The following is a 25,831-nucleotide window of genomic DNA, read 5'->3' as shown; positions in this document are numbered from 1 at the left end:
GAATGGGGTATCTGTTTGCTAAGCTAAAAAGGAATAGATTTAATTTTTAGAATTATTTTAGTTTCTTGATTTATTTTCAAATCCCAAGCATAATATATGTCTGAGAGCAAGATTGGGTGGCAAACTCCTAGCTCAGGATTCCGTTATACCTCTTCGGTAAAGCAGCAGCAATCTCTCTGTCCTCGTCGTATCTATAGATCATTATGAAATAAACATTAGTTTATAGCCTGAAGAAGGGTCTTGAGCCGAAACGTCATCCATTCCTTCTCTCCAGAGATGCTGCCTGTCCCGCTGAGTTACTCCAGCTATTTGTGTCTATCTTCGGTTTAAACCAGCATCTGCAGTTCCTTCTTGCACATTAGCTTATCGGCCATGTTTTGGGGACCAGTGAACAGAGTTCTTTTTTACATTCAATCCTTTGGCTGATGAATGTCAGTGTAAATAAAGCACTGTGTCCATCACTGTTCTATAATGGGAAATTGCTTGTTCTGGATGACAATTCATGGTTTGGGGTTCATTGCTGTAGGAACGCCACTTATTAATGTACCCAGATTACAAGTTCAGTTATTTATGATTTGTACGGTTGTTTGAACCGAATGCCTGAAGGAAGTGTAGAGTGATAGTGGTTGAGGTTACCACAATCAAGAAGAAAACCTATAATGTTCAAAGGATTTGCCAGGAATGCTAATGGGTTAATGATAGACCCCAGGGCAGACAGGTGCAGACTCAGACATTCTGCGGAATTAATTATCCCAAGAATGGCAGGTCTAGAAATACAACTGCTTGGATAAGGGAGAACAATCTTGATTTGTTGGAAAATGATTGAATGTAGGACCGTCTAAATTTTTAGCTACACTTTAGATTGTTGCATTTTTAGGGTTATTCTGGTTCGAAAGAATATTGAAGGGAGCATTGAGGTGTGTACAAAATGTGACAAAAAATGTAACAATTCAGAATGAATGAAATATGGGAAATCATATTAATTACTTCCATAACTAGAATTATAAAATTAATTTTCAATGTTTATCTGCTTTAAAACATTGGTTATAAATATCTGTGATGGATCTGAGGAACTTAGGACCATTCTGAGGAGAAAGATGATTTGTGATTAATAAGCCCATTTAAGGACAGCTGATATTTTGATGAAAACGTGAGAAGGAACTGGGCGGATGTGAGAATACCCCGTTGAGTTTGTGTGGAAGCAAATCCCAGGTGTGGGTATAATAGTTCTTCTGTCATTTTCATTTTCCTGTTATTATGGATCCTGTTTACCCAGAAGTTCCAGAAAAAAACAACCTGTTTCCTGACTTGACAATGCCCTTTCATTTACTTAACATTAGCAATCAGGACTAAAAAAATTGCATCCGCTGCTTCTGTTATAAACTCAAGATGTTTGATACAGACGCCATGAAAAACAAAATCTGTAGCCATTGTAAATCAGTTGCCATTTGGAAGTTGGAATAATTCTTTCTTTTAAAATCTTTTTATTAATTTTTTTCTAAAACAAAACCAAAACCAAAAATAATGATAAACATAACAGTGATATTGATACATAGGGATCAGGATTACATTAATGACAAGTATAACCTGAGTATGAGTCCAGTGTCAAAATACACATTGAGTATAGACCTCCTGGTCTCTATGTAATCATAGTTAAGCGTTTAAAAGAGAACTTGTATATATAAAAACAAAAAGATAAAAAGAAAAAAAGAAAAAGAGAAAAAAAAGAAAAACAAAACCCCCTAAACTAAACTAAGCAAATCAAAATCTGGGCTGCAAAGAATTTCAACAATTTAAGTCCCTGTTTGTCGTCAAGTCCGTTCCACCGTATAAAGGTAAAATAATTATTATAACGGTTGGAGAGGGAACAATTTATATTGCGTGAAAATGTTGAATAAATCTTCCCCAAGTCCTATCAAATTTAACCAAGGGTTCAACAATGTCACGTAATTTTTTCTAAATTTAAACATGATATCGTTTCACAGTACCAATGGAGTGTGGTCGGAGGATTAGAGTCTTTTCATTTAAATAAAATAGATCTTCTGGCAATTAATGTAGTAAAAGCAATCAGCCGATGGGCGGAACGGGACAGATGAGTAGAATCTAACATTGGTATCCCAAAAATTGCAGTAATAGGATGAGGTTGTAAATCAATATCTAAAACTACAGAAATAGTATCAAAAATGTATTTCCAATATTTTTCCAATGGTGGGCAAGACCAAAATATATGAGTCAGTGAGGCCACTTCAGAATTACATCTGTCACAGGTAGGATTTATATGACCATAAAATCGAGTTAACTTCACTTTTGACATATGAGCTCTGTGAATCACCTTGAATTGTATCAGAGCGTGTCTTGCACACATTGAAGAGGTAGAAGTTGGAATAATTCATTGCTAACTTTCACTGTATCAGTGTTTTTGTTTTTTTTTGTCAAACTTTGTTATACTTGGCTGCCAACAGGTTACAAAAAGCTAAAGAAAATCCTGATCTATTGGGACTTGAGATCCCATAGCTATAGGGAGACTGAAGAATGCATATCAGAACACGATGGATTAGTAGATGCCATGAGGAATGAATAGTGGCATCTCCTTTGAAATGTTTTCTTTGTTTGCTGGTTGAAGGCTATCCTGGTTGGCCAGCATGCTGCGTCAGAAAGTAGATGATACAAGATTGCAGCTTGAAGATTTTGCAGGAAACATAATTACAACAGATGAATTACTGAACAAGCACTTCCTGTGGGCTACAAGCTGTGCTGGAAAAGCAAATTTTGGCGGATCCTCTGTCTTTTCATTTGAAATTTCCTAAATTGTGGGATACTCAATCACTAGCAAATAAACTCAATTAGGTTTCAACATTTGTTCATAGTGTAATGTCTGCTGTAAGACCCTGTTGTGACTAGCACAATGAATACACGTCCGCCATCTTGTAAGAAAGATTTAATCTGAACAACCAACGGAAACTTCTAGAAGGTCACGAGACACAGGCACATTTGCCAGCTTCTGCTTTTGGCCTCAAGGGGCGCTGGCATTTATATTACATATACATCACATCTCCCCCTTTACTTTAATTACATCACATCTCTCCCTTCAACATTGGGGTCAATACTAATAACTTGAACCTTTAATCAATTTAATGTGGATAAAGTAGCACAAATAACACAGTGATCTTCATACTACAAAACTATAAAATAATTGCCCAAATATTTTACATAACAAGTTGAGTTGGGGGTTTTGACCATCGCCCACTTCTCGTGTAAGTCGTATTTCCAACTCATTCTGTGTTGTATTTCTGTTGTGTGTAAGTGTGGCTTGGCATGTTTCGAGCCGGTTCCCCCACCACAGAACCTTGTGATGCGGCCTGTGATAGTTCTCTTGAGTCTGGGAGACTAGCTCCTTCTGGGAGAGGGGTTCCTCCTTGTGGGAATGTGTTCGTTCTCGTCTGCTGCGTGTTGCCAGGGCATGGCTCAGCTGCTTTGTGCGCAGGTCGTATGTCCTTTCTGTTTCTGCGGAACTCAGTACTACTTGGTGTAGAGATGACGTAGCCACACCTGTTGTTGTTGTTCCAGGCGCGGCAGCAGCTTGGCACTTGCCTTCTCATTGAAGTATGCTGCCTGTTTTTCTTGCCGGACGGCCAGTTGTGGTTCCATGGGAGGGACATGATGTGGCAGTAAGAACGATAGAGGCGATGGCAATTTGCTTCTTATCAGTCTACTGTTCAGTAACTGTGAGGGGGCATAGCCGCCTGTCCCGTCAAGGGGGGTGTTGCGGTATTCGAGGATGGCGTACATCAGGTCATGGCCGCTGCGTTTGGCTTTCCTCATGATACTTTTTATAGTTTGCACACAGCGCTCTATTTGCCCGTTGCTCTGTGGATATATGGGACGAGGTGACATGGGCAAATTCCCAGTCATCCTGGAACCTGCGAAACTCAGCACAGTCAAATTGTCTCGCGTTGTCTGTCATCACCAAGTCAGGAATATCATTCCGGGCAAACATGCTCGTCATCTCACGTATCACCGAATGTGACGTCATGTCTGTGAGTTGCGCTATTTCTGGGAACTTGGAGTAATAGTCCACTACAAGCAAATGGTCAACTCCATCCAGATGGAAGATGCCTGTGCCGACCTTAGACCAAGATCTGCTGGGGATGAAGTGTGGTTGGAGCGGCTCGCTTGCTTGTGCTTTCCGTGTTGCCTGGCATATCGAGCAAGTTCCCACAGTGTCCTCGATCTGTGCATTCATTCCAGGCCACATAAATAAATTGCGGGCTCGTTGTTTTATGTTTCACTACTCCCAGATGTGATTCATGTAGCGCGTCTTCGCATGCTTTGGGGGACTACGATTCGGTTTTACCTCAAGACTACTCCATCGACTTCAACCAGCTCGTCATGGTGTGTATGAAACCGAGTCAAGTCCGAGGGCCTGTTAATAGGCCAACCTTTTCTTATATACTCGCACAACAGTGTTAGGGTTCGATCTTTTTTTGTTTCAGCTTTGAACTGCGCAAGGCACTCGTCTGCCATGTGTAGGATGGCTTCTGCAGCATGTATCATGTTCGGCAGTGCGGTGCGCTATTCCGCACTGCACTGCCGAACGTGCGGGCTTAATTTGTGTAGTGGCTTGGCGAGCAAGCCTACTAACGGCTTGTGGTCAGTAAGGATTACTGTGCGCTGACCGACAATGAAGTCATGAAACTTTCTGCATGCGTACAATATGGAGCACAGCTCTTTCTCTATAGTCGCATAGTTGCGCCCGGCCGCGTTCACACGTCGTGGTGCGTATACAACAGGTCTCTCGTCTTGCATTAGGACTGCTCCAAATCCGCTGTTGGAAGCGTCTGTGGCAATTGAAACGGGCACGTTCACATCGTACAGTTTGAGCACGGGTGGCGATGTGAGTAGAGGCTTCAGATGGTCTACTGTCTGTCTGTGCCTCTGCTCAAAATGCCACGCTACTTCCTTTTCTGTTAGCTGTCTAAGTGGGGCGGTGATCTCTGAAAGGTTAGGGATAAACCTGGCCATGTATGTTACCATCCCCAAGAACGTTTGCACTTCAGCCTTGTTTGTCGGGTATGGCATTTGGAGCATGCAGCTGACATGAGATGGGCTTGGTGACACGCCTGCTTGCAAGATGACGTGTCCCACATATTCAATCTCGTTTGAGCGCATTACCGACTTTCTGGGATTGAGCTTTAGGCCGGATTCTTTCACCCGTTCGAGTAAGGCTTTCACCCTTATGTCATGCTGTGTTGCATTCTCACCCCAAAGGAGAAGGTTCCTTTGCATCACTTCCTGGTTCGGGATCTGCAAGAACAATATCAACTCAACAGGATAGTGAAGACCGCCAGCAGGATTATTGGTGCCCCACTCCCTTTCCTGTTGGAGATATACAAGAAACGGAGCATCAGTAGAGCCATCTCCATCATCCAGGACCCCTACCACCCATCACACCACATCTTCTCCATTCTGCCATCTGGGAAGAGGTACAGGAGCATCAGCTGCAAAACCAGCAGGATGCTCCACAGCTTCTTCCCGCAGGCAATTAGACTGATTAACGGACTTTGTCCCGTCCCCAAACATCGCTCACCAACATATTCAACCTCGTCCATACTTTGACAGTTAGGCACCTGTCAAAGTAAAGCCACTGTAAAGCCACTGTCGGTCGGAATGTCTGTTTTTATTCTATTGTAAATTTTAGGCCTACTTTCTGTTTTTAGGCATGGTAATTTTAATTTGTTTTTAAAGCTCTATGTATTTATCCTTTTTTATTAACTACACTGAATGGAAACTGATCGAGCAACGTTTTTTTCGTTTCCTCTGTGTATGCGAGTACTCAGTGAAAATGATATTAAAGAAATACTGAATACTGATACTGAAAGGTTGTCAACGACTATCTCCACCCCTTTTAAATCGCCAAACTCTTCCTGCATCGCCCGCTGCCAAATTTCACTTGCAGATGAGATTCCAAATAGAAGCACAAGGTATCGGTATCTCCCAAAGGGAGTATTAAATGTGGTCAGACGCCTGCTGTCATCGCTCAGTGGGTACTGCCAGTAACCACTTGTAGAGTCAAATTTCGAGAACCATTCTGCCTTCGGCATGCAGGCTCCAATGTTCTCGAACGTTGGCATCGGGAAATGCTCCCTGCGAATGGCCGCATTGAGGTCACGTGGGTCAAGGCATATGCGGACTTCGCCGTTAGGCTTGCTAACCACAGTCATTGAATTCACCCAATCTGTCGGTTCGCTCACGGGCTTTATGACTCCCAAGCTTTCCATGCGCTCTAATTCGGCTTTGACCTTATCCCTGATCTTATAAGGGACAGTGCGGGGCGAGTTTTGCTTAGGTTGCACGTTCTCTTGCAGCGCTATGTTGTACTCATGTTTTTTTAGCCTTCCCAGCCCTTGGAAAATCTCGCGGTTTCCCTCAATGATCTTCGCAGTATATGGTGGGCCATCAATCGCCTCATTTCGCACGAAAAAGCCCAAACTTTTCACTCGTTAGTTTCCCAAATATGGGTTTCACATTCTCCCTCACTCTTTGAAAGACAACCCTATATTCTTTATTACCTACTTTGACGTTCCCCTTTGCCTGCCCCACAGGCTTCATTGTATGTCCAGAGTATGACCTCAGTGTTACGTTCGTGTTCAGTAAGGCAAGACCAGTCTTTCTGAACAAGTGCTCTGGCAGGATGTCAACTTGAGAGCCAGAGTCAAGTTTGACCTCGATGTCCACATTGTTGATGCTGCACAGCTGTCCCCATTCACGCGTCGACTTAATCACGGTGTCAATGTGGAATACATTAACGTCGTCGTCCACTGGCTCAGGCAGCGATGAAGCGTTCATCTGGAACTCGATGTCGCGGACGTCACGGCTCCAGTCCCTGGCCTTTTGTCTGATTAACCGGTTATGTTGTGGGCGGCTGTTGGGCGCTCTATTTACCGGGCAGTCGGGGGATCTGGAAAGATGTCCAATCTCTCTGCAGGTGTGACATCTCATGTACTGAGCGGGGCAGTAGTTTATGCTCGCGGGTGCATGACCGGCAGACGGTATCCTTACCAGAATCACAGATTTCTGTCTGTGGTTGTCTGGATCGCGATTCCCTGCCTTGGCCCCATGGCCGACTGGCGCTGTCCCGTTTCACGTATTCAACAGTCACTTCGGTGTGTCGATGGCGGTTGGGGCAATCTGCATCACATGCTCGGCTGATGCTTCGGCGATCCTACACATGTCACTGCATTTTTCCAGTGTTAAATCTTCGCATTGTAGTAGTTTCTCCCAGAGCGGCTGACTGGTGATGCCGCAGACGATTCTGTCTCGCGGCAACGAGTCATGGATAATGCCAAACTCGTAATCATTAGCTAAAGACTTCATTTTAATCATGGCTGATCTATCTTTCCCTCACCTTCATTCTCCTGCCTTCACCCCATTTGAGAAAGTTTCATTTAAGGAAATTTCATTTAAATATTTTAAGTTTCAGAATGGAGGTTTGGGGACATCCAAGAAGACAATGGTTAATCCAGAAGCAGGTGCATTCATTAGGAGTCAGAGTCTAATATACATTTTATATGGGATTAAGATTTCACTTTTGATAACTATTTCTATCTGGTGGAGTCACTTTGACTTGCCATGCTTCCTCCTGCTGTAAAGTGTTAACTGGTGTACCATGTTGTCCTGCCGTAAAGTGTTAACTGGTGTACCATGTTGTCCTGCTGAGTTCACTTTTTGTAACGTTACAGCTGAGAGTATTTGAGCCCACTGTTGAAGCTTTGACGGTGGGGAATTGGAAACTTCAAATTATGGCAGATTTATAGCCCCATGTACTTTCAGTCATGGTTAAAGTTTTGCTTTAAAATTAATGTAACACTGAATGTTAATGCTGCCACCCCTTAATCTCATGGTAATAACACTGTGGTACCTTTTTGATAAATTCGCTTAAGACTGCTCTTGCCAGAAAGAAATGATTGAAATAGATAAAGCAGCCATTGATGGAATCATGGTTCTTGCACTAAAGTGATTAATATGTGTTTTGAAAAATATGTGATAATATCCATTCAATGTACAGTGCCCTCCATAATGTTTGGGACAAAGACCCATCATTTATTTATTTGCCTCTGTACTCCACAATTTGAGATTTGTAAAATCACATGTGGTTAAAGTGTACATTGTCAGATTTTAATAAAGGCCATTTTTATACATTTTGGTTTCTATACATCATACTATTTTTATACATAGTATTTAGTATTTTGTTGCATATCCTTTGCATGCAATGACTGCTTAAAGTCTGCGATTCATGGACATCACCAGTTGCTGGTTTTGGGGGCTATTCCCCTTCTGTTTTCCCTTCAGCATATAAAAGGCACGCTTAATTGGGTTCAGATCTGGTGTTTGACTTGGCCACTCAAGAATTACAATTTTTTGCTTTGAAAAACTCCTTTGTTGCATTAGCAGTATATTTGGGATCATTGTCTTGCTGTAGAATGAACCGCCAGCCGATGAGTTTTGAGGCATTTGTTTGAACTTTAGCAGATAGGATGTGTCTATGCACTTCAGAATTCATCAGCAGTTGTATCATCAATGAAGATAAGTGAGCCAGCACCTTCAGCAGCCATACATGCCCAGGCCATAACACCCCCACCACTGTGTTTCACAGATGAGATGGCATGCTTTGGATCTTGGGCAGTTCCTTCTCTCCTACTTTGCTCTTGCCATCACTCTGATATAAGTTAATCTTCATCTCATCTGTCCACAAGACCTTTTTCCAGAACTGTGGTTGCTCTTTTAAGTACTTCTTTGCAAACTGTAACCTGGCCATCCTATATTTGGTTCTAACCAGTGGTTTGCATCTTGCAGTGTAGCCTATGTATTTCTGTTGATGAAGTCTTCTGCTAACAGTGGTCATTGACAAATCCACTGATTTTGAAAATACCTTTGTTCCAAACCATCCCATTGGGCTTCACATTTTTACAAATAGCTAAGAACTCAAATCACCTCTAATCAACACATCATAATTTCAGGATGTGTTGGTGCTAAATGCAGAATCGCACAGACAGCAGAACGTGATCTCGAAAATTCAAATTACGAGACACCATGTTCACATAATGACTATTAAAAACAAACAGGAGTAGGTGCAGCATAGATAGACTTCAGTTACACAGTATTATAGCTGCTGGGGTTTAGCTGGAACATTAGTTACATGAACAATGACTTTATATTGACAGTAGGAATTATAGGATATAGAAAATCTGAAGTTAATATCAACAACAACATGCATTTGGGTATTAATGTAGAAACTGCCCCAAGGCGTTGCACAAGAATGTAACAAGAGAAGCATTGACATTGTGCCAGAGAATTTGATATGATGGAGGTTGTGTACAAGCAGAGGGAGGAAGGAGAATTTCAGATCTTAAAAGCCATTTGGCTAAGACATCACCAGCAATGTGAAAGTGGGGAATCTGAGGAGTATAGAATTCTGGAAGGGATCATGAACTCGGACGGTTATGGATATATGAGGAATAAGGGAATGAAGTGATTAGAGTATGTGTTTGAAAATTTTTAAATATGTTGGATATTGGGAAATTGAACCAGGGCAGGAACATCACAGTGAATAGTAGGGCCACGGGGAGTATGATAAAGTAGAGTAATCTAAGAGTACAGGTACATAGTTCCCTGAAAATGGCATCTCAGGAAGAAGACTGTTTAGCATGCTGGTCTTCACCAGTCAGGGAATTGCATATAGAAAAGATGGATACAAAATGCTGCAGTAACTCAGTAGGTTAGACAGCATCTCTAGAGAACATGGATAGGTAACATTTCTGGTTGGGACCTTTCTTCAAACTGATTACAGTAGGGATAGTGGGGGGGAAATAGTAGACTGATAAAAACCCAGGCCAAATCAAAAGAAAACTGTGTCTATCTTTGGTATCCATTTTCTCAAGAGATGCTGTCTAAACCACCGAGTTACTCCAGCATTTTGTATCTGTCTTTGGTAAACTGCAATCAGTCTGAAGAAGGGTCTGACACGAAACGTCACCTATCCATTTTCTCCAGTGATGTTGCAAGATCCGCTGAATTACTCCAGGATTTTGTGTCTATCTTTGGCATAACCCAGGATCTGCAGTCCCTCTGCACTAATTATAAATAGTGTCTTCAAATTGGGAAATTATGTCATAGTTATACAAGTCGTTGTAGAGCCTTACTTGGATTATTGTGTTCAGTCTTGATCACCCTGCTACAGAAAGATGCCATTAAGGAGGAAAAATGAAGAAAGATTTACAAGAATGTTGCCTGGACTTCCTTGTAAATCGCTACAGGGAGAGGTTGGGCAGATTAGAACTTTATTCCTTGGAGTATAGGCAACTGAGGGGTGATTTTATGGATAAAATCATGAGGTGCATAGATAGGATGAATGAAGTCTTTTTCTCAGGTTAGGGGAATCAAGAACTGGAGGACATAGGTTTAAGGAGAGAGGGAAATTTTTTAATGGGAACCTGAAGGGCAACATTTTCATACAGAGGGTGATGAGTACATGGAACGAGCTGCCAGACGAGGTAGTTAAAGCAAATACTATAACAACATCTGGTAGAGCTGCTGCCTCACAAAACTAGAGACCCCAGTGTTATCCTGACCTCAGGTGCTGTATGTGTAGAGTTTGCACATTCTTCTTGTGATCATTTGGAGGGGCAATGTTTTCACACTGAGGTTTGAGATATATGGAAGATCTGCCAGCTTAGGTGGCTGAGGCAGGTAAGTAAGTGGTCAAGTATAGGATAGGAAAGGTATAGAGGAATGTGGCAAATGGGATAAAACAGGCAAACGGAACTAGCTTAGATGGGGCATCATGATTTCCATGGACATTTAAAATACATTTGGACAGGTTAATGGATAGGAAAAATTCAGAGGGATATGGGCCAAACGTGGGCCGATGGGACTAATGTAGATGGGGCATCTTGGTCGTCATGGGCAAGTTGGGCTGAAGGGCCTTTTTCCTTAGTGTATGACCCTATGACGTTGGTCCAAATAACCTGTTTTTGCGCTGTTTGATTCCATGAATCTTCATAATAGACAAACAGCCAATGGAGCTAATGAAGACAAATAATTGTTGTGCAAGACTGGGTTAGATGTTTAGATGGATTTTACTTGAGTAGCTAAGGGGGTGGTAGGGGAGAAGGGGAGCCCATTAAAGGGTAAAGGTGAGGGTCATACTCGATCTGTTCACAGTAAGTCAGTAAACATGTAAGCATTAATTTGTAAAGAACGTGTATTAATTCTAGGTACACATCAAGTATTTCAAGGCATGTATTTATTTGGCTGCCATTAATTCCTCTCAAATTTAAACTCGATGTTTGAATTGATAGGATTTAAAAAAAAATAAGTATTCAATCATTAAATTAAGATTATTTGTAATGTAGTTAATTTTTAAATAAGTAAGATTGTGGAATACTGAAGGTTGCAAAAGAAAATATGCTCTCAATTCTTTTTGCTCTACACAGCCCACCACTCTTCCACAAGGAACCATCAATATGAATCTGTCCACAGATGTTACTAATGGGGAGAGTAAGACTGCTCAGAAGAACTCTCTTTGCATTATAACACCAGAGAAACAGTATTCCATTCGTGCAGAAAGCAAAGAAACCATCAATGGGTGAGTGTTGTTTTTGATAATATAACCTACTTGTTGGTTGGAGCTGTGCCTGCTCTCTGTATTTTCCTGAGCTTGTTGACAAATAATTATTTGATTCCACTTTTATGATACGATGAGAAAGGAAAGATTTAAAGAAGACCTGATGGCAACATTTTAACACAGAATAGGGAGCGAGCTGCCAGATGAGGTGGTAGAGCAGATACGTATGATATTTAAAAGGCACTTGGACAGGTGCATGGGTAGGAAAGGTTTGGAGAGCTGTGGGCCAGGCTCAGGCAAGCAGGACCAGCTCATTTAGGTAACATAGTTGGCATGGATGAGTTGGGCCGAAGGGCCTGTTTTGATGCTGATTCGCTTTATGACTATGATGTTTCTTGATTAGCGGGCAAGGTTTGTTGATGAATGAAATAGATCTTGGTTAATTAGATCACCTGATGTGCTTGCCAAAAAGCCTTCATTTAAAGATTTGTTTATAAATCACACCTCTTAGAAATGTATGAATGTATGTCTTTTTACAATACTGGAAAGATTTTGAGGAACAAGATTATTATTCAGTTTTTTACACCAATGCACTGTTTTTAACAAAAATCTACCCATCATGTGAAACCTTATAAATAACAGACATAAATTAGATCACATCAAGATCGAAAGTCAAACGCTTTTTTCATGACAGACAAATCTTCATAGTTTTACCACCAATTTGGACACCAAAAATGTGACATTAAAAACTCTGCCCCATTTAGTCATGAATATTTAATTCATAAATAAACCATATGGCCCCTCATACATATACGTTTTGGGAATGATCTAGGGAAATATCTTCATCAATACCAGGAGAAAATTACAGTAACATAAAGTTAACACAGTACAGTAAAGATCCTGTAACGGTCGTTATGTTTGGTGTCCATGGTCACAATGACCGTTATCGGGGTCGGTACCTCCGTAAGTTAAATCATGGAGACTCCAAACCTCTAGTGCTTTTCAAAAACCCAACGAGGTATCCTATGGTAGTAGCAATTTTTGGGCGAGTTCATTATTTTTTCTTATTTTCCAATTTAATATATCAAAAACATCGTGGCAAAAACGCAACGATTGTTTATGATATAATTTCCGACTTTTTAATATCAATTAAAAAAAAAATTTGGACATAAATTGGTCATTAAAACTAAGAAACTGAGCCAATCTTCAATTTGGCAACACACTGTCTCTTGTTTACCTTTCGTACGGACCAAGTCGCTAACTTCATTCCTTCATGTCAACTTCGGGAAGCTCCGCAACAACCGTTACGAATACATTTTACTTACTAAAAAATCAACCCAAATCAAACGTTCTGACGAATCATCGGCCATCGATATAGCTCAAATCCGTAAATCCATCAAATCCATCGTTTAGGTCACATTGGTGAAAATGTTTGGGTTTACACATGATCGGGTGAATGAAGTGGAAACGGTGTTTGCAATTTTATTGTTCCATGTGGTATTCATAAACATAGAAAGGAATAAGAAATACGCAGCATGTGCTGTGCCAACCAGGTCACTGGCGGACACCACACCACAACCGTTACACAAAATGTATTTGTGTGTTCAGATGCCATTTTCGGTAACTTGCCATCAATATGCTATCTTTTATATTTTTTGTTGATACTATGTTAGTCATGAACCCAATAGAATGCTTGTCAACATTTTTGAAGAAATTTGAAATTTGATTCCCCCCTTGTCACATTTTTGTGTGCAGTATTGTAAAAAGACACATATAGCATACATCACTGTACTTAAAATTAATTCATTGTTATGTTTGATATGAAGATACAAACCTATAATGCTTCAGTGCCACAATCAAGGCAAAGATGATGTTTATCTACTTGCGGAAATTGCAAAAATAAGGGATTCTAATCATTGAACAATGCAGTCCCCTCCACTCTTCCCATAACTGCATCCAGCTGCTGCTTAGTTTTTATCTTTATTCCCAACTCCTGGTTCACTATAGGCTTTGAGCAATATTTGTGTAAGAACCCGTTCTTAAAAGTCCTCAATTGGTTGAACTGATTATCTTGCTTAACTTGAATTAGAACTTTGTATCAATCTCAATTCTGCTTTTTGTCTTGTGTGCCTCTACCATTAGGTTGAGGTCTCTAATTTTTTCCCCTAACATTTTCAAGGATAATTGAATAATATCTTGGAATCATTTACAGGCATTGTGTTTAGTGACCACTCTTTCAGTCTGTACAGTACTTCTCTAATCCATTTACTATTGTAGATAAGAATTAAGAACTCAACTGTTGGTAATTCTGACTGTGCGGCATTTCGTGACTGCTGCCCTGAAGTGTCAGTTCACCCAAGTTTGTACTCGCTCTAGATATTTGTGACCTTTGTACACCATTGATGTACAGAGGGATCTACAGTTCACTGAAAGTGATAACAAATAGATAGAGTGGTGAAGTAGGTGTATGATAAGCTTGCCTTCTTCGGTTGAGGCATTGACTATAAGAGTCATGAAGTCATGTTGCAGCTTTATAAGATTTTGGTTAGGCTGCATTTGAAGTATTGTGTGAAGTTCCGGTTGCCCCATTAAAGAAAGGATGGGGAGGCTTTAGAGAGGGTGCAGAAGAGGTTTACCTTATGCTATCTGGTTAAGAAGGTGATTAGCTATAAGGAAAGGCTGGACAAACTTGGATTTTTTTTTTGGGGTGTCAGATGTTGACGGAAGTCCTGATAGATGTGTATGCAACTTTGCGAAACATGGATATGATACACTCAGAACCCTTTTGCCAGGGTGGAATAATCACACATTAGAGGGCATAGCTTTAAGTTCAGAGGGGGGAAGTTTAAAAGTGATGCGTGGGTCAAGTTTTTTAAAATCAGAGAGCGGTTGGTTCCTGGAACGTACTGCCAGGGGTGGTGATGGATGTAGAAATAATATGGCATTTAAGAGTCTTCTAGATAGACACATGGATATGCAGGGATTTGAAGCATATGGATCACATACAGGCAGAGGAGATTAGTTTAACATGGATTCATGTTCAGCTGGGACATTAGGGGCAAAGGGCCTGTTTCTATGCTGTTCTGTTCTACGTTCCATGTAAGTCCTTAGAATGCTGCAATTAAGATACAGGTGACATTTAATTTGTATTATGTCAGCTATTCATCTGAAGAAAACATCATAGTCTGGCAAAATAAATGAGGTATGTGTAAGATTAAATAAAGATTAAAGTAAATATTGCTTTGCACTTTCACCTTTGGGCTATATTGTTTGAATATCAACATGAGATGGTAAACAACATTGCAATCCAAGAAGTAGAACTTCAATACATGATTTAGGTGCCACATTAATACTGATATTAATATTTATCTATTCTGACAGCCTCTATTACTCAGCTGTGTTCTGCATTATGGAATTCTCTTTGCACATCGCTCTTAATCATATGCATTGCCATAAAATACTGTATTTTCTACTTTAAATCCAATGTGAGAACACCATTTGTTACAAATGAAACCCTGAGAGACATGAGCAGTGGTGGTTATTCTATCATCTGATGTTGTTGACCATCTTCTTTTCAGCTGGTTTGAAACACTGCTTATGTATCCACGCACCAATAAACAGAATCAAAAAAAGAAACGGAAAGTGGAACCTCTTACACTCCAGGTAAAGGAAATGTGGGAAGATGAGCAAGATTTTTATTTAATCTGCACCACACAGCACTTGTGTGCATATTGACAATAAACTTGACTTGCCTTGCCTTGAGATAAACAGATGTCAATTGAATGTATTACTCAGTTCAATTTAGTCTATCATGTATGTGCTACCATTCTTATTGTAAATTGTTTTTAAATTGTTTTTCAATTTACGTGAAAAATTATTTTTAATCATTTGTGAGAGTTCATGGGAGAGGGAGAGCAAGCATTTACGTAATGTCTGACCTCAGGATGTTCCAAAGAAGCTCACAGCCGATTGATTACTGTTGAAGTCTAGACTCTCTAATACGGTGAAATGTAACGACATATGTACACATAGTAAAATCACAAAATAACAGTGAGATAATTGATTAATTGAACAAGAGAAGGTCGAGTGATAAATGTTGGTGAAGATACTGCAAAAATCACCCATCAGGAATAGGAACATTATTATCTGCAAGTACATATTGAAAAGAATAAGAAGGTAAGTAAGAATTTTGGAGAAACTCAGTGGGTGAGTCAGCATTTATGGAGCGAAGAAATAGGTGACGTTTCGTGTCGAGGCCCTTCTTCAGATTGAAAATGGAAAAGAATAGGCTTCCGACCTAGTACTTTCAGAGGGGACTTCTGTATGAGATGTGAACAGAAATACGAATATTCCCTTTCATCACCTAGATCTGCTCTTCCCAATTTATAGCACTGCTATCTTAGCTTCGATCAATTAACACAATTTAAACTGATTTTGGTGCTTGTTTGTTTATTGACACAGCATCTACCATCTTTGGCAAGCCAAAGAATGAAGAAACCAATTCAATTTAAGAAATAAAATTCCTGAAGAGAACTATTGCCTTTGGTAAGCTTAGGCATTTTACAGGTGAATGACATTGAAGTCAAGAAGATAACTGGGACGAGATGGTTGTAGTGAGATGTGGGGTATCAGTGGAACATCTGTTTCAACTTGCACCAAACAGATAACTTTTTCTAAATATCATTTGTGTTTCAAGCAATCCAATTTTGCACATGGGCCCTTGAACACGAATTAATGCATTTGGAAGGTTTACGTTCTGATATAGTGCACCTTTTTTCCTGTACTAATATGGTGCATGGTGAGTGTGTACCAAATAATGAATGTGTGTATCTAAATAATCAGTCTGAATTACTAGGCACAAAAATTCCAATAGGAATCCTTTATTTATGGAAAGGCACGCTAGCCTTCATTTGTCATGGAACTGACGATAGAAGATGGGACGTTATGTTACCATTGCAGACGTTGGTGAGGCACATGGAGTATTGTTATCAGTTTGGGTCACCTTGCTATCTGAAAGATGCCAATAACCTCGAAAGGATGCAGAGAAGGTTTGCGAGGATGTTGCCAGAATTCGAGGGCCTGAGCATCAGGGGGACATAGGGCAGGTTATGATTTTATTCCTTGGAGTTCAGGAGGCTGAGGGGTGATCTTATACGGGTATATAATATCATGAGGGGAATAGATAGGGTGAATGCACAGTGGTTTTCCTAGGTTAGGGAAATCAAGAACTGGAGGGCATAGGTTTAAGACAATGGTGAAAGGATTTAATAGGAACCTGAAGGGCAACCTTCTCACTCAGAGGGTGGTGGGTATGTGGAATGAGCTGCCAGAGGAATTAGCTGTGGCAGGAACATTTAAAAGATATTTGTATGGATACATGGACAATACGGACAATGGGACTATCTTAGAAAGGGGACCTTGATTGGGATGGACAAGTTGGACTGAAAGACCTGTTTCCGTGGTGTATGACTCTGACTCTAAATTGGATTAGCTGAAGGTATATTTTTAGAAAATACCAGGAAACCTGTTTTAGTGAGCTCTTCCTGAAAAAATAAAGTGAGCTTAAACAATAGTAGGAGTGACCCTATTGGCTCTTTAAAGGTAGACGAGTTTTTGACAGAATAAGTTACCGTGAGTATTATGTACAAGTGGCAGCTAGGTACGTGAATTAATATATTTGATTGATTGAAGGTATTTTAATTTAGAGTTACCATTTTGTTGTATCACTGCAAAAAAATTGGACTCATGAGACACTACTCATCAAAACTGAAATTCTAGTTGATTTTGAGCTTGTCAGTATGGCACTGTTAGACAAAATGTGATTACAATTTTACAAGGTCCTTTTATCAATCAGTTGCCAATGTCTGTTCTCCACAATGAACAAGTGAAGAATAATTTAAGAAGTAAAAACCAATTACAAAGAAAGGAAGAGGCGGAGACAGTAGGCTGTGGGAGAGCTGGGGAGGGGAAGGAGGGAGAGAGCAAGGAATACCTGAATTTGGGGAGGTCAATGTTCATACCGCTGGGGTGTAAACTACTCAAGCGAAATATGAGGTGCAGTTCCTCCAATTTGCGGTGGGACTCACTCTGGCCATGGGAGAGGCCCAGGACACAAAGGTCGGATTCGGAATGGGAGGGGGAGTTGAAGTGCTGAGCCACCGGGAGATCAGGTTGGTTATTGCGAACTGAGTGGAGGTGTTGGGCGAAGCGATCGCCAAGCCTGCACTTGGTCTCGCCGATGTAGAGCAGTTGACATCTGGAACAGTAGATGCAATTAATGAGGTAGGAGGAGGTGCAGGTGAACCTCTGCCTCACCTGGAAAGACTGTTTGGGTCCTTGGATGGAGTCGAGGTGGGAGGTAAAGCAGCAAATGTAGCATTTCCTGCGGTTGCAAGGGAAAATACCGAGGGGGGGTTTGGGTGAAAGGGACAAATTGACCAGGGATTTACGGAGGGAACAGTCTCTGCGGAAAGCAGAAAGGGGAGGAGATGGGAAGATGTGGCCAGAGGTGAGATCCCGTTGGAGGTGACGAAAATGTCGGAGGATTATGTGTGTATGCGACAGCTGGGAGGGTTGAAGGTGAGGACAAGGGGGACTCTGTCCTTGTTACGGGTGGCGGGGGGATGGGGTGTGAGAGCGGAGCTACGGAATATAAAGGAGACCCTGGTGAGAGCCTCATCTATAGTCGAAGAGGGGTACCTCCGTTCCCTAAAGAATGAGGACACCTCCGATACCCTGGTTTGGAACACCTCATCCTGGGTGCAGATGCGGCGTAGACGGAAGAATTGGGAGTAGGGGATAGAGTCCTGACAGGAAGCAGGGTGGGAAGTAGTGTAGGGAACTTCCATACCAGAGCATCGGAAATGTCCTCGTTCTTCAGGGAACGGGGATTCCCCTCCGCCACCATAGATGAGGCTCACACCAGGGTCTCATCCATACCCCGTAACACTGCTCTCTCTCCCCATCCCCGCACTCGCAACAAGGGCAGAGTCCCTCTGGTCCTCACCTTTCACCCCACCAGCCGCCAAATACAACACATAATCCTCCGCCATTTCCGCCACCTCCAACGTGACCCCACCACTCGCCACATCTTCCCATCCCCCCCCATGTCTGCCTTCCGCAAAGACCGCTCCCTCCACAACTCCCTCGTCAATTCTTCCCTTCCCTCCCGCACCACCCCCTCCCCGGGCACTTTCCGTTGCAACCGCAAGAAATGCAACACCTGTCCCTTCACCTCCCCCATCGACTCCATTCAAGGACCCAAGCAGTCGTTCCAGGTGCGACAAAGGTTCACCTGTATCTCCTCCAACCTCATCTACTGCATCCGCTGCTCTAGATGTCAGCTGATTTACATCGGGGAGACCAAGCGTAGGTTGGGCGATCGTTTCGCCGAACACCTCCGCTCAGTCCGCAATAACCTACCTGAACTCCCGGTGGCTCAGCACTTCAACTCCCCCTCCCATTCCCAATCCGACCTCTCTGTCCTGGGTCTCCTCCATTGCCAGAGTGAGCAACAGCGGAAATTGGAGGAACAGCACCTCATATTCCGTCTGGGGACCTTGCGTCCGTATGGCATTAACATTGAATTCTCCCAATTTTGCTAGCCCTTGCTGTCTCCTCCCCTTCCTTAACCCTCTAGCTGTCTCCTCCCACCCTCCCATCCGCCCGCCCTCGGGCTCCTCCTCCTCCTCCCCTTTTCCTTCTTTCTCCCACCCCCCCACCCCCCATCAGTCTGAAGAAGGGTTTCGGCCCGAAACGTCGCCTATTTCCTTCGCTCCATAGATGCTGCTGCACCCGCTGAGTTTCCCCAGCAATTTTGTGTACCTGGGAAGCAGTGTAGTCCAGATAGCCATGGGAGTCTGTGGGTTTGTAGTAGATGTCGGTCAGTAGTCTGTTAACTGCGTGGAGATGGTGAGGTCTCGAAACGGTTGGGAGATGTCAGAAATGGTCCAGGTGAATTTGAGTGCCAGATGGAAGTTAGTGGTGAAATGGATGAAGTCAGTGAGTTCTGCGTGGATGCAGGAGGTAGCATCGTCGACTCGGTGGGCCGAAGGGCCTGTTTCCGCATTGTATCTCGAAACAAAACTAAAATGAATTGTTGCAGTACTCTTGTGGATGACTTTTCTGTTTTGTGAAGCCAATATTAGAATCCCAATGTATTTGATTGTAAAACATAGTGTAATCAACCAGCTGTAGTTTACCCAAGGGATTTAACTGCTGAGGTATTTGAGCTTATTTGAATCGCCTCAAATTATTATTTGGTATCCATTACCGATTTAAATATTTACCATATATAATTGCTTATTTAATGAGAATTAAATAATGTATGGATTTTTTTTTGAAGTACTAAATGGACACTGGTTTTGCTTCCAACAGGAGCCTGGACCTGCTAAAGTTGCAGTTACCAGCAGCAGTATATTAAGTGCTGAGAGAGTTCCCAGCACCAAGTCAACACTCTGGCAGGAAGAACTTAAAAATAAGGGTCTAAATGTTTTCAGCAACCTGGTGAGAAGCCCTTCACAGACCCATTCTCCTATTGGATCATCATCAATGCGTAAAGGTGAGAGGCTTTAATTATTAGGTTGAAGGGAGGAGAATAGAGCAGAAACTAAATTGGGATATTTATTCTACTGGATTGTTGGTTCTGCTAGCCAGTTGAGTAAATTGCCTTTTTTTTCCGGATACCTTTGCTTGTGGAGCTGCTAATTCCATGGGGCATAATCAAACTACCTCCCTCCAATTTAAATTGCCAGTCAGTACAGATTTCCTGCTGACTTCCTGGTGAAATATTTCGCCTTTTGTCCTAATTTGCTCAGAATTAGCCGCAGGCCTTGCGTTTTAGTATTGGACCTAATTTCTCTGTCAGTGTTTATTTTCATGGGAACTGGCTGACAACAGTAAACGTTTAGAAGTTCCTTGCTGTGATTCGGAATATTCTTTAAAAATCTATTTATTGAAAATGAAACAGCATCCTGAAATGCACCACTGGCTTAAAGTACACAGCTGCAGTAAAATGATTTATGTATTTATTATAAATGAATGGCCAGAAATCTTTCAGGTACTTTTTATATAAATGGTTAACTTACTTATCATAATGCATTTGGACCACAGGGAACATGCGAGCTCCCAGCAGAGCAATCCCATTGGTCCCATTTCCCCTCGTTTCCCTGTAGTCCACATAATGTGTTCTCTCTCCAGTGCCCTTCATCTCTGATTCCTTGTAACGTCCTTACAACAGGGAGAGTTTACAGTAGCTAATTAATACACCAACATATCTTTGGGATGTGGGAGAAATCTGAAACAAATTTCTGAGGGTGGTCTTGGGAAGAATGTTCAAACGTTGCACAGACGAGAGTTTTTCATGATGCAGTTCTATAGTACTTTGGTTCGGCCACATTTGGAGAATTGCGTGTAGTTCTCGTCGCCCCATTACATTAAAAATGTGAAGGCTTTGGATTGGGTGCAGAGGAGGTTTACCAGAATTCTGACTGGATTCTAGGGTTTCAGCTACAGGGAGAGGTTGGATAGACTTAAATTGTTTTCTCTGGAATGTCGGTGTTTGAGGGGAGATCTGATAGATGTATATAAAACTATGAGAGGCATTGATAGGGTAGACAGGCAGAACTGTTTTCCCAGCATGGAAATGTCCAGCATTAGAGGGCATAGCTATCAGGTGAGAAGGGAGTTGCAAAGCAAATGTTTAAAAGAGTGGTGGTGGGAGCTTGGGATGTTTAGCCAGGGCTGGTAGTGGTGGAAGATATCATGGTGGTGTTAAAAAGTCTTTTGGATAAGCACATGGATGTTCAGGAAATAGAGGGACGTGGATCATGCACAGGCAGAAGAGATCAGTTTAAATTGGCATCATGTTCAATTTAACCATTGTGGGCTGAACTATTCTATGTTCTATGAGAACCAATGTTAAGATCAAACTCAAGTTACTAGAACTGAGAAAGTTAAACCTCAGAAATGATTACAAATCTAGAATAAATGATCATTTAATTTGTAATAATATTAAGATTAAAATATAGAAGTACAATATGGAAACCGAATTGACTCCAAAGTTGCACATAAATAGCCTGGATTGTTTTCAGACATTTTGTTTTCAGGCTTGTGTCCAAAATCCGTTTTTTTTAAATGATTCACCATCTCTGTTGTAAATGAAACTGGCCAAGTCACTTAGTACTGTGATATCATTAAAATGTCTATGTTTTCTTCTGATACAATCACAAAAGATTACTGGAGGAACTCAGCAGTTCAGGCAATATTTGTGGAGGGAAATGAACAGATGCTGTTTTAGGTCAGGACCCTTCCAAGTTTTTGAGCCGTTTCCTTTTGTCCAAGAGTAGCAACAGCAATAGTAGGTTGTGCAACTAAATCTACATGCATGATTTGACCTCTGGCAGAGAGAGTACAGCAGCTCATCAGATGATTTACATTTACAAAAGAGGGTAACACTTTACTGCTGATTTTTGTTGCAATGAACTTTAGGCAACATATAGACACAAGAAGCCGCAGATGCTGGAATCCTGAGCAAAAAACAAACTGCTGGAGGAACTTGGAAGGGTCCTGACCTAAAACAGCATCTGTCCATTTCCCTCCACAGATATTGCCTGAACTGCTGAGTTCCTCCAGTAATCTTTTTCCTCAATGGCTCAATTTTTCAATGGTAATGTTTTCGCAAGTGAACCAAAGTACAGTGACATTTTTTTACATTCAGTCCAGTGACAATAGACAATAAGTGCAGGAGTAGGCCATTCGGCCCTTCGAGCCAGCACCACCGTTCACTGTGATCATGGCTGATCATCCACAATCAGTACCCCGTTCCTGCCTTCTCCCCATATCCTCTAACTACACTATCTTTAAGTGCTCTATCTAACTATCTCTTGAAAGCATCCAGAGAATTGGCCTCCACTTTCTTCTGAGGCAGAGAATTCCACAGATTCACAACCCTCTGTGCGAAAAAGTTTTTCCTCGTCTCCATTCTAAATGGCTTACCCCTTATTCTTAAAGTGTGACCCTTGGTTCTGGACTCCCCCAACATCAGGAACATGTTTCCTGCCTCTAGCGTGTCCAAAGCCTTAATAATCTTATGTTTCAATAAGATTCCCTCTCATCCTTCTAAATTCCAGAGTTTACAAGCCCAGCCGCTCCATTCTATCAACATATGACACTCCCGCCATCCCGGGAAATAACCTCGTGAACCTACGCTGCACTCCCTCAATAGCAGGAATGTCCTTCCTCAAATTTGGAGACCAAAACTGCACACAATACTCCAGATGTGGTCTCACTAGGGCCCTGCACAATGGCAGAAGGATCTCTTTGGCCCTATACTCAATTCCTCTTGTTATGAAGGCCAACATGCCATTCACTTTCTTCACTGCCTGCTGTACCTGCATGCTTACTTTCAGTGACTGATGCACAAGGACCCTCAGATCTTGTTGTACTTCCCCTTTTCCCAACTTGACACTATTCAGATAATCTGCCTTCCTGTTTTTGCCACCAAAGTGGACAACCTCACATTTATCCACATTAAACTGCATCTGCCATGCATCTGCCCACTCACCCAACCTGTCCAAGTTACCCTGCATCCTCATAGCATCCTCCTCGGTTCACACTGCTACCCAGCTTTGATTCATTTGCAAATTTGCTAATGATACTTTTAATCCTTTCATCTAAATCATTAATGTATATTGTAAATAGCTGCGGTCCCAGCACCGAGCCTTGTGGTACATCCACTAGTCACTACCTGTCATTCTGAAACGGACCCGTTAATCCCCACTCTTTGTTTCCTGTCTGCCAACCAATTTTCTATCTATGTCAGTACCCCACCCCCAATACCATGTGCTCCAATTTTGCCCACTAATCTCTTATGTGGGACCTTATCAAGCTTTCTGAAAGTCCAGTTACACTACATCCACTGGCTCTCCCTTGTCCATTTTCCTAGTTACATCCTCAAAAAATTCCAGAAGATTAGTCAAGCATGATTTCCCTAAATCCATGCAGACTCGGGCCAATCCTGTTAATGCTATCCAAATGTGCCGCTATTTCATCTTTTATAATTGACTCCAGCATCTTCCCCACCACCGATGTCAGGCTAACTGGTCTATAATTCCCTGTTTTCACTCTCCCGCCTTTCTTAAAAAGTGGGATAATATTAGCTACCCTCCAATCCTGAAGGAATTGATCCTGAATCTATAGAACATTGGAAAATGATCACCAATGCGTCCACGATTTCTAGAGCCACTACCTTAAGTGCCCTGGGATGCAGACCATCTGGGGATTTATCAGCCTTCAGTCCCATCAATCTACCCATCACTATTTCCTGCCTAATGTGGATTTCCTTCAGTTCCTCCGTCACTCTAGATCCTCTGGCCACTAGTACACCAGGAAGATTGTTTGTGTCCTCCTTAGTGAAGACGGATCCAAACTACCTGTTCAACTCATCTGCTATTTCCTTGTTCCCCATAATAAATTCACATTTTTCAGTCGTTAAGGGTCCAAGTTTGGTCTTAACTATTTTTTTCCTCTTCACATACCTAAAGAAGCTTTTACTATCCTCCTTTATATTCTTGGCTAGCTTACCCTCGTACCTCATCTTTTCTCCCCGTATTGCCTTTTTAGTTATCTTCTGTTGCTCTTTAAACGTTATCCAATCCTCTTGCTTCCCGCTCATCTTTGCTATGCTGTACTTCTTCTCCTTTATTTTTATACTGTCCCTGACTTCTCTTGTCAGCCACGGTCGCCCCTTCCTCCCCTTGGAATCTTTCTTCCTCTTTGGAATGAACCGATCCTGCACCTTCTGTATCAGTCTACCCAACATTCTTACTATACATACTAATTGTAAGTGTAAATAGTAGATCACACTGAGTCAGTACAGAAGAGTTACCATGCTTTTGTGTCATCTTGTATCCATCAAGACTGAAATTTAAAAAAAAAATGTTAAGAGTCTCACTTGGCCATAAAGGCCTGATGCCCTGGTGGTGGCGGCATTGGGTCCGTGTTGCAGGGGTTGTCCTGGCCAGGCAATGTTCTCTACTGCCGCTCCGTGTGACTGCAGGCTGCATCCGTTCCATGCGCTCACCACGTGAGGTAATATTAGCAGCCTGGCTGCCTCTTTTGGAGGATTATTGTATCTTCACATTTTGTTTGTAAACCAAATTATCTTCCTCCTAAACATAGCTCAAAGTGTTGTTAATGGTGACGAACTGGATGGCCAGGAAAAGAAACGTGTAGAGAGTGGCTACTTTTCTCTGGAGAAGCTGAAGCCTGACTCAAAGCAGTTAATCTCCTCACCTCGCGGCAACACCACTGACAGGTATAGTTCCTCTGAAAGTGGCATGGTAATACTGTGCCACACAAGTCTGTGCAGCAATTCTCTCCTTCCTGCAGGTAACCTTCTCTCCAATGGCTCTTGTGTTAGCTCTTCTCAGAGCTCCTTGGACTCCGAGACCAGTAATGTGACAATGATGAGCAAAACAAGCTCAAACAGCAGGCATGGGGAAGGGCCAAGCCATTCCCCAGCTGTAAAGACTAGCCGGGGCTATGCTGCATTTGCAGTTATTCCCAATGCCAGGAGGATCAGCAACAAACAGGCCTTTCAAGTGGATGAGCAGCAGTTCCAAACCTGCAGCCCTGGTAAACTGGAGCTGGACCGCTTATTTGGACGCGATAGGAGGTAAGAAACAGAGAAAAAAATATATATATATAAATATATATATATATAAATCTGACATTTTTTCACAATGCCTTAAATGCGGTGTAGTTTCTGACGAATGATAATCATATCACCACCACATCATTTTAATTTACAGTAAAAAAATGAATGTCAAAAGACATGGCTGTTGACATTTATTTTATTAAGAACATGAGAGGGACTATTGATGTACAAAATGTGTTCAAACTTGCTTCTCCTTTCAAATCTGCATATATTTTCGATTACAGCTTTTGGAGGTTTCTGTAACCTTAATGAGATCTCCGCCATGTGTCATTCTTAAACAAGGTGGTGGTTGGAATTTGCCTGTGGTACCTGGTGCTGACTAAATTTGGCTTTGGGGGCCTACTGCTATTAATGTCATAACCATGACACCATTCTCACTTGGATATTCCAGTTTATCCATTATTTAAAATGTATCAGAATGTGTGCCAGCATTTAAAATGTATTGCTCCTTTCACTTCAGTTCTACAATATATGTGGCTCTCTTATTCCAA

At 41.8% G+C, this 25,831-nt stretch overlaps 1 protein-coding gene across 2 annotated transcripts in view; it reads left to right on the top strand.

Moving 5' to 3' along the window:
• The window catches only part of LOC116985779 (myosin phosphatase Rho interacting protein), a 127,854-nt gene that overhangs the window by 51,633 nt on the left and 50,390 nt on the right, over window positions 1-25,831 (top strand). Inside the window, exons 4-7 of one of the 2 annotated variants that reach the window (XM_033040772.1) lie at window positions 11,493-11,644; window positions 15,202-15,286; window positions 20,000-20,183; window positions 24,803-25,298. In XM_033040772.1, the coding sequence (XP_032896663.1) occupies window positions 11,493-11,644; window positions 15,202-15,286; window positions 20,000-20,183; window positions 24,803-25,298 (917 nt within the window). The remainder of the gene's footprint in view (window positions 1-11,492; window positions 11,645-15,201; window positions 15,287-19,999; window positions 20,184-24,802; window positions 25,299-25,831) is intronic. The other variant, XM_033040773.1, reaches the window with a different exon arrangement.

Source organism: Amblyraja radiata, chromosome 22, assembly GCF_010909765.2.
Source record: "Amblyraja radiata isolate CabotCenter1 chromosome 22, sAmbRad1.1.pri, whole genome shotgun sequence".
In the NCBI taxonomy this organism is placed as follows: domain Eukaryota; kingdom Metazoa; phylum Chordata; class Chondrichthyes; order Rajiformes; family Rajidae; genus Amblyraja; species Amblyraja radiata.
Note: the sequence above shows the minus strand (reverse complement) of the source record. Positions and strands in the feature narration are given on the sequence as shown.